At 45.3% G+C, this 14,978-nt stretch overlaps 1 protein-coding gene across 1 annotated transcript in view; it reads right to left on the bottom strand.

The window, feature by feature from the left end:
* The window catches only part of LOC119179423 (ATP-binding cassette sub-family C member 2), a 63,171-nt gene that overhangs the window by 5,155 nt on the left and 43,038 nt on the right, over window positions 1-14,978 (bottom strand). The window contains exons 11-16 of the mRNA XM_075868387.1: window positions 11,641-11,844; window positions 9,841-9,987; window positions 7,490-7,583; window positions 5,021-5,232; window positions 2,752-2,982; window positions 1,137-1,304 (exon numbers count right to left, since the gene is read on the bottom strand). Of these exons, the coding sequence (XP_075724502.1) occupies window positions 1,137-1,304; window positions 2,752-2,982; window positions 5,021-5,232; window positions 7,490-7,583; window positions 9,841-9,987; window positions 11,641-11,844 (1,056 nt within the window). The remainder of the gene's footprint in view (window positions 1-1,136; window positions 1,305-2,751; window positions 2,983-5,020; window positions 5,233-7,489; window positions 7,584-9,840; window positions 9,988-11,640; window positions 11,845-14,978) is intronic.

The following is a 14,978-nucleotide window of genomic DNA, read 5'->3' as shown; positions in this document are numbered from 1 at the left end:
GACAAATGACCATTCGACAAGCTCAGTGGCACATGAAATGGACAAGCTTGCGTCACTGCGCGTACTAGGGGGATTGGTCAGAAGGCAAGAGGCGCGCAGGCATTGTTCTTTGAAATAAAGGACCTTTGGGGTGTGCAGCTCTGTAATATTGAGAAAATGTGATCACCATGGCCTACCGTACCATTTGGCGAGCTTGCTTTGGGGGGGGGGGGGGGGGTGTAAAAAGAACTTGTAGTCTGTTCACTGACCTTTTAATACAAATTCTTTAATCTAATTTCCCACCAGAATAAATACCGTGGTATGTACAAGCTGTTACACTTTTGGGTAGTAATATTCGAGAGGCCATAACGCGACAAGTTTTACACTTTTGGTTGTTTAGCACATTTCCGACTAAATTGACAATTTCACCGCAATTAAATGGTCAAATACAGTTGAACCCCTTTATAAAAGGCGTGCTCTGGGCAGCAATTTTTGCCTTTTGTACGAGATGTGTCTTATAAACAGGGTATCTCGTATGCATTTCCTTATCAACCCGTATCTTATTGTGGCGACGCTGGTGTCTCTTACACCCATTTGTCTCTTATATCAGTGTTTTTTATAAAGGGGTTCACCTGTATGACGCCTTTGTGCGAATGCGCTATTCGTGGTAGACTGGGAGAATGTCGTCTGTGCAGTGTTACTTCGGCGAGTCCCACAGTGGCGTAGAAAATGACCCGTACGAGTTTATTTCAATTACAAGTAATTTCAATTACAGCTGTCTAGAAGAGATACGTTTTTCATTACTTCTGTGGTTTAAAATATTCACCTGTTCTCCTTAAGGTTCATGAGGCGCAAACACAACACTAATGTTTTCAAATAATGCAATCTTGCCAAAAGTGAGACATCAAAACCGAAAGCCGTTTCCTGTGGATCCCTCGTAGTGATTCGAACGTCGGCGACGTTGAATTCTTGGTACCTTGTGTTGCTATGTTCTTTTTACATTAATTTGGCATTCGATTGCGCTAATAAGCGTGTGTAATGTGCTAGTATCAGCAAGAGAGCTCATCGTGATGTCTCCGTGTGTTCTCAGAACGTGGCGATCTCTTCAGAACCCACACACCACAGCACGCCATCGTCGGGTCCAGCGAACGCCGTACCTTGTGATTCAACAATCCCTCTCGTCCGATGACCCGTGCGAAGACCTTGGCGGCGACGTGAACATCCAACGCACTTAGAGTGTCGTCCATCAGGTAGATGTCGCTGTCGCTGTACACTGCGCGCGCCAGTGCCACCCTCTGCTTCTGGCCTCCGCTTAGTGTCTCGCCCTGCAAGGTCGAGTTACGGGGAAAATATAGAAGCATGGAAAAGAGTGCGACAGTACAATGTAACCAAGTACTACCTGGCGAGGCGATCGAAGCGTCGTTTTAGTGAATCTGGCCCCTAAACAGCTCTAAAAACAATGGCTCAATTTAATGAGCTACGTTTCTCAATTTCATAAGCGGGAATATAAAGTAAAAGATAAGCACTGTCCTTGTATTTTGCCAGTTCTAGCATACAAAGTCAAAACTTGAAAATAACAAGAAAACTTGTGAAGTGACGAAGTTATAGACCATACGGTATGCGATGGAACTAAACATTACAGGCGTAACTCCAGAGAGGAACGCATTACAGTGTATCAGACTACACACGGGGGTAGTCGATGTTTTACCAGATACCATGAGGAGAAAGTGGATCATGGCTGGTGACATCATGAAAAGAAGTGATAACCAAAGGCCTGTTAATGTCATGTGAATACCAAGAGAGAGAGAGAGAAATATAGAGGAAAGGCCATGAGGTTAGCCAAGCTTCGTTCGGTTGGCTACCCTACACTTCGGGTGGGGTAAAGGGGCAACAATAGGAAGGAAAGAGATATAGATAAAGGAATATAAATATGAGAAGCAAAGGATGTCTACGGACAAGCTGAATTGAAAAAATTAAGACACTTGGAGGCATACAATTACCACCCAGTTGAAACTACTCAATTAGGTGCTTAACAGCGAAATATGACTTCAACTACAAGGAAGAACTGTTTACACCTCGCTCAGTGCAAATAAACGAACAATAACTGCCGGGGCTTGATGTCCAATAACCACGATATGTTTATGACGTACACTGCAGTGGACGGCTCTGCAAATTTCGACCAGCAGGTGTTGCTTAACTTGTACCTAAATGTAAGTACACGAGATTCTAGCGCATCCTCTACATAGACACAGAACTACCACGGCGTGGATTCGATCCCGCAACCTTTGATTCGGCAGTCGAGCTGCACAAACACAATTATGACGATGATGATGATGATGATGATGATGATGATATGTGGGGTTTAACGTCCCGAAACCACCAAATGATTGTGAGAGACGCCGTAGTGGAGGGCTCCGGAAATTTCGACCACCTGGGGTTCCTTAACGTGCACCCAAATCTGAGCACACGGGCCTACAACATTTCTGCCTCCATCGGAAATGCAGCAGCCGCAGCCGGGATTCAATCCCGCGACCTGTGGGTCAGCAGCCGAGTACCTTAGCCACTAGACCACCGCGGCGGGGCTCCACAATCACAAGGCCACCGCGTTGGGGTCTAATAAGCCACGAATGGGATCTGTATGTTAAGTACAATAAAGCGCAATGATCTGGGGACAAAAGGTGAGAAAGACTAGACGAAGTGTTTCGTGCCGTCTGCCTCACCTTTTGTGTCCCGTTTATTGCACTTTATCACACCGAGAATGCATGCACCAACTGCCTCAAGCTTGTACTCTTGCAAGTTTGCATGGTAAGCAAGTTGCTCACGCGCCTTCTCTCCGACTTCAGTGAGGTCTCCAGCAGGCAGCAGTTCCATGTCCCGCGTGAGGTCGCACGCTTCCAGGACGCGCAGGTAGCGTCCAACGTCCATGCGCTTGCCGAAGAGCACGTTGTCTCGGATGGTCATGTTGAATATGCAGGCCGCTTGCGGCAGGTAAGCCACACTGCCCTGCGTTATATAAATTGAGAATGAAACTGCTGTAAGCGGGCAATGCTTTACGGCGATTTGCGGGTGGAAAATGTTTTTAGGGGCCTCAGGGCTCGTTGTCCGAAACGTATTTTTGGTCCAAAACGGTCCAAAACGCGGTTCAAAAGTGTAGTGTAGTAAGCTTATGCCCTCAAGGCCAATCTGAGCTTAATTGGTGCTAATCTTGCATTTACTACAGTGTTGTACAGTCTAAAGGGTTTCGTATATATAAGCGAATCATTAGGATACTTTTTAGTTTAATTTTTTTCAGTCTCTATGCTGTATTAGATTTTTAGAAACCTTCACTAAGAATGTTTGTTTGGTTTGTACACTTTTCATTGCAGTACTGTAATCATGTTCTCTATTCCGTCCCTATTTAGGGGTCGTGGTCCCATTCAAGCCTATAGAGGCTTTTTGACAACTGCCCTCAGCATCCCAAATGTTGAAAATAATGTTTCGAGTAGTCATCAAGTCCTCGTGTTGATCTGATTAATGCAAAATTTAGGGAAAGTGCTGCTCTTCATTATTTCCTACTTTGAATATCAGCAGTCTTGTTAATACGCATTAGCTCTCTGCAGAATGGAAGGTAGTAAGGGCCGCTTTAGAAGCCCATGACGATAGTTATAGCGGGAGAATAACACGACGACACAGAGACAAGAAGGGCACGAAAGACCAACTAGCCCAAGCTGCCACACTTCTAAGTTAGAAGCTCAGCCGCAACAACATGTTCTTCACCTACCAACCAAAATTCCTCACCATCATTTTCTTACAAGAATATTGGGCGTAAGTTGTCCTCGCATTTAACGGAACACTTAGACGTTAATTCATTTTTACGAGAACTATCTCTTTTTGTCTTTTTTTGAGAAAAATCTTGTCCTGCTTGCTATTACCAAATTTTTCTTCACTGACAGCCTTCATATAATTCTCGACAATGTTTTTCTCTCAAAAAGTGTTTTCTTTTTTTCGCTTTGCCAACGCTTTCGACAAAGCGAGTGATAAATTGCTTAGATGTAATTCGGTTTGTATCAAGACTAAGCTATTTGTGTATTTTTCTTTTCACACACTTAAGTCCGTCACAACCTGTTCTAGAGAGTGCGATAAGATCATTTGAAAAATGAACAAGCACGCAACTCCAATTTCGAACAAAAGGTTAAAGCACGCCCTGGAAAAAAATAATAAATGTTCTTTTCAAAGTAATAAGCAGTTTACCGTATATAAAATATAAAATCGCTTTTTAATTGTTCTCCGAGTTCAATCCGTGTAATTATCAAATTGGTCATAATTTATCTATTTCTTTCTTCGCTTTTCTTTTTGGTTTGTCTTTATTCGTCTACGTAGCAAACTTATATGAAATGTCGAACACTACTCCTGCAATTCAGCTAATGATTGCCTTATTAGATCATACAGCTCGTAGTCCACAGACACCTAAGAAGACCGCAAACGATAAGGAAGGCAATTTATACACAAATACAGTTGCAAGCTAAAGCGACGGATATTGCGCACGCGTTTCATTTTTTCTACGAAATTTTCAAATCGAGAAAGACAAAAGTTGTACGGCTTAGTTCTGCTGCAAATGGCTTTCACTACTCTGGAGACCTCTGGATGCTATCTCAAAGGGGAGAGCCTTATCAGAGTCCAGTATTGCGTGCGCACTCTTACAAACTGAGGGCCTCCGGAGTGCCAGCAAGAAGGCGTTGGTACAGATCCACTCGTCAGCTCTCGGTAAACTACCATATTTAAACAAATCTGGCGCTTTTTTTTTTTACTAAATGTATATAAGGAGAGGTTCGTGCGATTCGTGGCGCTGGCTATACTCTTCTGCTTTTGCACCACAGTCGTCCCCGCATATCAGAAAACAGACACAAGTCTACACAAAGACATATAGTAAAAGACTCACGCACTGTTTACAAGTTCCTCAATACAGAAATCGATCCACGCAACGCACCACTTGAAATAACGCAAGTAATCACGGAGTTGAATTGTTCATATAAAATGTCATGAAACATGAGCCGAGGCTTACATGAACGTGGATATCTCCGTCGACGCAACGAAGCTCGCCAAGCATAGCAGCCAACAACGCGCTCTTCCCACTTCCCACGAGTCCGACAACGCCGACGAAGGAACCGGGTTCGACGTCCATGGTGACGCCACAAAGCACCGGTTTCTCATTTCCACCTGTTTCCTCTCTTGCCCCACTCCAGGCTAATGAGCACTTGCTCAGACTCACGGCACCTGCGAAACCAGGTATTGAGTTAAGTATTGCCGACTTTCACAGCCCCTTAAAGCTTTCCACAGCTTATACTTCCCGTTGAAACGTAATCAGCATTACCAGCTCATTATGAACCTACCACCCATTTAACGCTTCTCGTAAGGATTTCATTCCCAGGATTCGGGGAAATCCACTCCCGGCGCCATCTGTCAGCGCCCTCAACGGCGTCCTCCCGTAACTGAATGAGGAGTAAGAAAACATATCTAACGAAAAGAAAAGCTTGGCCATTCACAATGACTCGGTTATATGCAACAGATACCCATGGGTGAATTCTGGCAAAATCGCAGCATCGCTCTACAAGTCATGTGGCTTCTACACGATGTCCCAATGTCAAATAATAAGCACCTTGTGAAGCCGCGTGATTTGTATTGCGACATTGTAATACTACCAAACTGTTCCAGTGGCTCTCTGCTGCATATAACTGGGATTCTTTTTTACGTAGCCAGCTTTCCTCCGTTACATACTTTCTAGCCTATTTCCCATTCAATTACGATAGGCCACCCTTTTTGCCGACAAGTGATGGCGTTACGTGCGCATATCCCTAAATTCCCGATTATGGTACGAGTGGTTTTGATTTCATGCCTGGGCACATCTTCATTTCGTCATATCATCTGACCCTCTTCCGTCCTCCTCTGCGCTTTCCGTTTCTCGGAATTCACTCCTTAGCTCCAAGTGGCCGTCGGTTGTCGGTCCCCCGAATCCCGTTAGCCACCTCCTTCACCGATTTCAGAGGCGGCGGCAAAGTTCACCGAAAACAAACACTGCGTCTGCAAGTGTAAAGATGTGCGGATGTACAGTACCGTCCACTGTTAAAGGAAACACTCTGATGAGCACCTGTCATGTTGCGGGCCTCATTACTGCACGTACACATAAAAACATTGTTTGTGCATGGCAGTCGTTTATCAAAAGGATTCAGAACAGTCAACCAGCAGTAGTCTTATGCAGATCTAAGCCTCTGTGCTTTTGCCAGAGAGCGAAATCTGGACATAGTGAGCAACGAAGGTGTTCCCTTTAACTGCGAACCCGTCTGCACATATGAATAAGGCCTCCGAGGGTGCGCCGGCCACATCAGTATCTGCATGAGCCATTTGCTAATAACGGAACCTTTCTCAATCACGGGCTTGTAGGCGATTAGGCGTTTCCGGTAGCTAATCCGATCTCTCATTAAGGTCACTTACTATTTGTCGTTGCCACATTCGACCGTTGTCTTTCGACATTGCATTACTTCGTCTCCCACTGTTGTCACCTGTATCTGCAGCAACCGAAATGTAATGCTCTTAAGCACGTGGCTCAAGGTCCGGCATGGCAGAACGAAACAGTCAGGAGGGAACATTGCGCAACGCATGCGATAATAAGCAGGAAAAAAAAGGATAGCACATGGCGACGTCAGGCATACCCACACCACGCTTCGTCGTCTGCCGTTTTCCCGATAAGGAAATTGGACTACTTATTAGATGTGGAGCATCTCTTGCTCGCGGCTATGTCACGCGTCGGGCGTCCACACTCACGCTACGCATGCGCGACTCTCCTCTTTCCCTCTCTCCTGCAGCTGCGCGTTACACCCTCCACTTCTCTCCAACCATATGCTTGCGCTCGCTCTCCCAGTGCGCATGAGCGTCCATCGCTTCTCTCTGCCCTCTCCTATGCTCCCTCTCTCCTGCCTCGCAACGTCGACGCAAGGAGCGTCTGCTAACCTACGTTCGCTCCCCCCCCTCCACTCTAGGCATTCCTTCCCCACGGGGTCTCGCGAAGCCGACGCAGGCAGCGTCTGCAAGCGAGTTTCTTGATTGAAAAAAACGACTTCTGGCGCTGCACAACCGCAATGCACCACATCACCCCATGGTCCCCTTTGGAGAGATGCCTTTTCTTCGTTCCATCCCACATTGCGCGGTTCTTGTCGAATTTCTTCGGTACCCTCCAAGTTTCCGCACTATATGTCAGCTTCGGCCTGATTTGAGGATGTCTAACGAAAGCGCTTAAGACCACTTCAATTTAAAATATCAGCTTTTGCTTAAATAAATATACTACTGTTTTTAGTGTTCCTTGACTAAATTACCTGACAAGTGCATTATGGTTTTACAAAAAAACTACAGGATTTAGTTATTCACAGAGTTTGAAGCGATCAATCAATTATTGAAAGGATCAGTGCGACAAACACAAACACAACCGCATCTCAAGCAGTGCGTTGTCGTCTTCCTTGCAATGCGCAGAATCACCCACCTTTTTTTAAGGTAATGGGCTGGACTTGGTCCTTTTTGATGCACTCTTCTTCCCCAGTAAGAGTTCTCACCATTCTTCGTACGCCTTCCGAAACCTGAGAGGTCGGTGCACAAGGGTTAATTATTCTTTTTCCGGAGCTGAAGCCATCCTTAACTACGGCACGCACTCTTAACAGAAAGCTATAGTAAAGAAGGTAGTAGCTGTGGAATATCACTACCCCGATCTTCACTGTACTACGTCTTCTTAAAGTTTTACTACATGTTGATGCACCAGAGGTAGTAAACGTTCACATTACTACTCAGCGTGCCAGGATTAGCTATTTTTACTGTGTGCGTATACGTGATGGGGCAGTAAATGCTACTACTCTACAATACAAACTCATATGATTTTTATGTTATGCTGTAATATCGTAACCTCGTCGAGGAAAATTCCGACAAACTATAATTTTCCTGATAACGTTGGTATACCAGTTTTTCGGGAGCGGCCTCTGCCCAGGCCACAAACTTGCCGAAATTCTCGAAGTTGTTACCGCCATTACTTTTCTTTCATTGCCATGACACCTATATTTATCAAGGTATAAGCTGTAAGAATAGTGACTGTTTGGCTACTGTTTAATGTAAAATTGAAATTAGGTGTCGTACGCAGAATGCACTGAGTTATTGTTTTGTATTACGTTTGCGCAATACTATCCCATCGCCAAGGGCGACGCAGGGTCCACAAAACAAGGTTTATTGCAGCAAACGTGTGCTCCATTACAAGGCAAAAGAAAACGACGAGACAGCAGCTAACAAAACTACGTGCTCAGGTGGGCATCGGCGGGAAAACAAGACAGTCGCAGCGTTAGTCTATCTGCATCCATCGGGTTACACCGATAACTGTAGTCTGGTGGGGACAGGGCGGAAAACTCTCCTTATAAACAAAAATGCTAGCGTGGCATACAACAGAAAGCAGGAAACTTGCGATTTGCTTCAAACAAGGGTAAGACAATCGGGCGGTGACATATGTTGGCCACGAAACAGCTAGAATGAACTTTGAGGCATACATCATGGCAGTACGAATTAATTTCCGCGAGTTTTAATATGTGTTAAGCTGTGTTCATTACACTGTATTCCGTAAAGGTTCGTTCTTGCGAGGAAAGGTTGTACGTACGTCCGCTTCTATGGCTTTTTTTTTTTTTTTTAAGGCCGGAGGCGAGAATGATCAATGGAGGCCTGAGTGGCTAGATTTAGGTGCAGGTTAAAGAACTGTAGCTCGAACTTTCCGCAGCGCTCCACTATTCGGCGTCTCTTATGATCATATCGTGGCTTTGGGACGTTAAACCACTTCAACCAATATTATACGCTTTTAATTTGTCCCAGCATTCCTCAATGATTTGTTATGTATCTTTTAGGCTTGCGCAATCAGTCAAATGCTTCGAATACTCGAATAAATAGTACAGTATTCAAATTCGCTTCGATTAGAACTTAAAATATTGAAAAATTTTGAAGCATTCGAAATGAACGAATAAATGTATATTATAGTCCGCATGCAACTCCTGTAAAGGTGATTTCACTAAATTGAAGTGGTGATAAGCCGTGAAAGCTCCTATCCAAATATAAGTTCACCCGCACAAGGGAAGTGATGAGTTGCGGGTTGGCACGTCTCATGCGTAATACGTGCCGCGCCCTTTTTACCTTGTTTTACCTTGTAACCCGCACAAAACCGCCTGTAAAGGTCGTTTCACCGCAGTAAACTAGTGCTATACCTTGAATACATCTACACAAAAATATTTGCGGTGCCACGAAGCCCCATTTCATGGTTAAATGACCACATTACCCTCGCATCAATACATCATTTCTTTAATCTTACAAGCCTGTTATGCCGATATAGCAAATTTTACAACATACATATTGTACAGGTTAGTACTTGCATCCTGCTGAAAGTTATATCCTGCTGCTACTAAACGTGTTTTTCGACTTCCTTTGGACAATTAAAAAAGAGAAAGAAAAGAAAGCCATTTTCACAGGTCTCATTTCAAATTTAAAAGAATATTGTGAAGGTTGGTTAGGTCATAAAAATTATGCCCTTTTTCTGTGCATGTGATATATACCATTCTAATTTGATTTGAAATTATTCGACCGAAATGGCAATTCGCTTCGAATTTGCTTCAAACCTAAAATTCACTATTCGCACAAGCCTAGTATATTTGCACACATTCCTGTTTTGTCTTACTCTGTGGCTGCCTGAAGTGCCTCCCACAGAGCGGACCAAGTCAATCTTTCTCATTCGGTTCTCTTCGCGGAAATTCTCAAACGTTAAAATAATTTTTTTTTTCAGGAAAGCGAAATGAAAAAAAAAAACAATGCCAGCACCATGCTTCGATGGCGTAAGCAGGCGGAGATGTTCACAGCCACGATGTCCATGATGGAAAGCATGTACAGGGAAGAGAAAGACCGTGCAGCCGTCAGGGTTGCCGGTCGGTTGACGGCAGCAAAGGTTCCCAGCAGGATTATGGTCATCTGTAATCGGACGTAATTTAATGATGACTAATAAAATGCTGGGGTAATAATATTGGTGACACTATTATTGTTAATATCATGGCAATATCTCTGTAACTATAATCATCACTATCATCGTTATTATATTTTGTCCTGACCACCTGTTCGTACTTTTTTCTCGTGTTTTTTTCGTATTTTCTCTAGTAGACGTTAGCAATGCCTAATATTAATTTTCTCTTGCATGCACCAGCTCAAATGCACCTTGTGGTTGTTCAACGACACGTCCAATAACTGATTGATTGATCAATAAACGAATCGGTTGATTTGATCTGTCAATATAGACCTGTTATTACCACTATCATTATCAACTTGACATAGATTGGTCGAATGATGATTATGATGGTGTAACCAAAAGAATCTCTTATGACAATATTTTACAACATGGGGCTAACGGCCGTAAAAGAAACGCGGCGACGAACAAGAAATTTGTCAGCATAGTAGCGAAAGACATGCCGCAAAACGAGGCCAGCCTCGCTAGTTTCCGTGTCACCAATAAGCGTTTAGCATCATTACCACCACCACCACCATCATCATCATCATCATCATCAGCCTGAATACACGCGTTGCAGAACCTCTCCTACGATCGGTCAATGAACCCGGTCTCGTGCTTTCTGCTGCCACGTTATAGCTGCGAATTTTTTTTTTTAATCTCATACGCCCTCCCCTAACTTTGTGTGTCCCCCTCGCGCGTTTGCCTACTCTGGGTATACAGTCAGTCATCTTTAATGACCAGCGCTTATTATCAGGCGCATGCTTGCTTAGAGACGCACGCTTAAAAAAGCAGTACCGACGCAAAAATTTTTCAATCTCCTTTGTTTTTGTGATCCAATACAGAGGCTAACGTTCCAGATTCCACGGCCGGAAGTCTCCCTTTCTCGAGCGAGCAACAACTATTTATTTCGATGTGTTTTCAACACCGTCCAGTCACAGCTTCGGTTTCAGAGGGCTCTTGAAAAGGCGGGAAAAATCGGGGTTCCTTGATAAGAAGTGCTCAACACGCGAACCACACACAATTCAACGACGCACCCACCTCGCGTATTGCGGGCACGTGATCACCATTTTACTGAGTTTGAGCACTGCGTCAGATAGCGCACGAACGACTGCGGCCGACAGCAGGCGCAAGGAGCAGGGCAGCTCGAAAAGTATACGGTTGTTCGCACTAATTTAAGTTGATGTCGAATTCGCAAGATGTTCCGTTTTGCACGTACTAGACGATACGCCCTATAAGATGTATTTTAAGCAAGTTCCAAGATATATTTATTCGTCAAAGTCTTCTAGATGTGCGTGTTCCCACACCTGTTGGTACGTACATGTGTGTGTTTGTGCGCGTTTGTGTGCGCGTTTGTGTGTTTGCGCGTTTGTGTGTTGTTGTCGTCGTTGTTGTACACGTCCGCACAAACTTACCTCACAAGTTCGCCCACCTTCAGAATTTCGTATCAGTACTTCCTGATAACAAATACCAATCTTCGCATCTTTCGCCAGTTTTCGTACGCGATTGGCTATAGCAGTGGTTACCTTTGTCTAGACCGTCAAAAGCTCGCACGAGGGTTTCCCACCTTGGTAAAATCATGTTTTGCCATCCTTTCAGTGAAAATGACCGAAACCTATACGCACCAGGGAGCTGGAGGAGACTTGCAGGGAATCGACGAATCCGTCCAGCAGGTTGGCGAGGAAGATGAAGAAGGTCTCCCTCTCGCGGAAGCGGTTCATCGCCCGGACCAGTGCGTCTTCCCAGGCGTAGAACTTGACCAGTCGGACGCAGGACAGGGTGTCCGCCATCTTCTTCAAGCGCTCGTCTCGCTGACGGTTGACGCGCTTCTGTTCACGTGGCACCAGAAGACAACGTATAAGCCTATACATCTACATCTTTAGTTACAGCGCGAAGTCGACGAAGAGGAAGACATGTGAGCGGTCATACGTGGGGCAGAGATGCATTAATGTGCGCTAAAGAGGGCACAGAAAATTCGCTCAAGAATTCGACCGCTTCGCATCTGAAATCGCACCGCAGCACGTGTGACTGTTCACCTGCCTTCGCCGATACGGAGATTCTGTCAAGACACAGATCCCAAATAACTAGAGAAATGATAAAAGCTTTCCATGTTAAACGAATGGATGAAACATGCGTCACTGGGGCATCTATACACCTCGCCGAAAAAGAAGTTCGCATATCTTCTCAGCACACGTGCCATAAAGTTATACGCTGCGCAACTTTTTTTCTATCCCTTTTGAACACTTCTGCGTAATGTTGCTACGCTTCTTTTTTTTTCATGACTTTTTTTTCACGCTCTTGCATTCTTCAAATAAACCTTTCAGTTGCGAGTCAGCGCTCATCTGTGTCCCTTCCATCTTCGTCGATCTCGCGCTATGACCAAAAATGCATTCATATCAACTAGCCTAACTTTCTATACTACTGCTATATAGCTGTTTCACAGCAATGTTGATAAGATGTTCGACAAGCCCATTCGTGTCGCCAGAAAGCTGGCGCAGCACCTAGCACAGCGTAAAGAAATCACGGCCGCGTATCTACGCGAGTTTCTGAAGAAGGTAATGTGAGTCATCTGGACTTGTGTACTCTTCCTCTTATTGTCATATCGGTATTTGCGCTGCTGTTCACCATAGATCACCAATTAACTCGAATTTTCGAGTCCAAAAAGTCACAGTTTCACCGCAAGGGTGAAGCAATGAATGCGATAGCAGCAACTTGGAATGTTACGCTGAGAATGGCAAACCGGTCGAAACGTGCAGCGCGCTGCTCACGCACAAATGAAGCACGAAAACAACATACACAGGACGAGAGTGAACTAACAACGCTTACCGCTCGACACTTAACACGCTGTTTAAACGAAAACGAGGCGCAGGTACAGATATGAGTGTTAACTAACGAGGGCCCCAGTTATTACTTCGCTGTGTTTGAAAAAGCGCACTCTTTTCGCAACGGCGCCAGTCCAGCGAGCGAAGTGATGTTCGTGCGCTCGGCAACTAAACGCAATCGTTCCGGTCGAAGGCGCGCGATTCTTTCCACCGAAGGATAAGCGCACGCGCACAAGTATTAACCCTCCCTCCCCCCCTCATCTTCTCCCTCGGCAAAGCTTTCGTGGTGAGGTCTACAAGATCCCATGCACCGATTACGAATCGGTGTAAATTGCCGAAAGTGGCGATTTCTGCAAAAGTCTAAAGCAGCATAAAAATGACGTCGCCAAGAGCCACACAGCGACTAATGCACTCACAGGACTTGCCGAGACAACGCCTCCTTTAATTCAATGTCCAGTGCAAACGCGCGATTCTCGACGGGAGCTGTCGGTCCGCCCTGATTCAGGTAGTGGCCGTGATGCGGCGCTATATGAAGGGGTCACGCTAAAGACCCTAGAACTTTAGGTCGCTCTCTCCGCGTCACAAGTGCATCCGAGCGTTTTCCCCAGAAGATGTAATAGACGTGTTTCCCACACCAATATCACACGTCTGTCAGATTCGCTCCTTCATGATGCTTCTTTCTGGCTCGAGATAATGTTGCCACCACGTCACAGAGCAGCGCATGAAGAAACTTTGCAGTGCCGCTTCCCCATTGGTTGCCTGCATAGCGCCATCAACGGTGACACGCTCTCTCAAAGCACCGTATATTTCACGGAGCCAGCGTGACTGCCAGTATTGTGAAGACGAGGAATGCAAGACGTCACCCCACAGGTCTGTACACAACTGAGCGAAAATTACTTCTTATGGTTTCCGTCATGAGGGGCTACTCTCCCCCATGACAACAAAGCACACCCGAAGGCTAGGCGGTGGGCGAGAGCAGGAAAGGGTTATAGAGGAGAGAGTGGTGAATAGCTGGATCGGGCCCACTTGAATGGAATTGATAAAATAGAGGAGGCGTTGGCGTAGTAGACAGACCACGAGATAAACTGGGACAACGCACGCATTATGGCTATGGAGGAGAATTCGACTACGAGACCCAACCCCGAATCAATAATCATTCAGACAACGAGTAATACAATCAACAGATCATCTGGCATGCTAAACCAACTGTACTCCCGGACTTTGCGTCATGCGCTAAACGCTACATAAGAACCTGCTGCTCAGCCATCATTCAGTTGTGAGATCATGAAACGTCCTTCATGTTATGTTTTGACATTGGTCGATGATATATAGTTGCAATGCGGGCTTGTTGTTAACGTACTTGAAAGATATTGACGTAGCGCGAAGCGAAATACAGGCACAGGAAAGAGCGCTGACAGTCGCCCAAAGAAGCAACATGTGAACCTACGTGTAGAAAGCATCCATTATACGAAGAGCAAGGGGGAAGACACTTTCACCACCTCCTTCTAGGGCTGCATTCCTTAGCAGCCTTAACTGGATGCTACACGTTGTTGTAGAGATATGTAGCATAACTATGCAATGTACACTTCCCACACCAAATTCGAAAGTTTGGTCACAGCACAACGTCAGATTTATATTGTGTACCCCACTCTCAAAGAATGGTTAGTCCTACTTGGCCTTCCCCTCAGAAGGGGGATGCCAGGCCGGGTGGTAGTTCATGGTACTTCAGAAACCTTAGCGTATATGCTACACGAAAACATTTTGTCCTGTCTCCATCTTGTCCGTGTTCATGTACTGCGCTATGGTTTCTGAAGTACTTCGACTGCACTCCCCCTCCCCAACACCTTCCCATTGCCACTGGGCGAATGGGAAATCTACGCCATTGCTGAACAAACGGGGATTCAATGGCCAGTCGGCACTGCGTATCAAAATTAAATGAACGACCACCAGTATATTTAACTGGTGTGAGCGAGCGGCACCTAATCTGCGCCATATGACGGAGTTACAAAAAAAAGGCGTTGAAAATCGCATGCGCATAAAGTGTGTTATACTGGGGTCATCTTCCGCTAGGCAGTTACCTTCAAGGCTGTCACGAACAGTCATCGTGAATAAGCGAACTATATTGCTAGAATGTTACTTTT

This window comes from Rhipicephalus microplus, chromosome 7 (genome assembly GCF_043290135.1).
Source record: "Rhipicephalus microplus isolate Deutch F79 chromosome 7, USDA_Rmic, whole genome shotgun sequence".
Lineage (NCBI taxonomy): Eukaryota > Metazoa > Arthropoda > Arachnida > Ixodida > Ixodidae > Rhipicephalus > Rhipicephalus microplus.
Note: the sequence above shows the minus strand (reverse complement) of the source record. Positions and strands in the feature narration are given on the sequence as shown.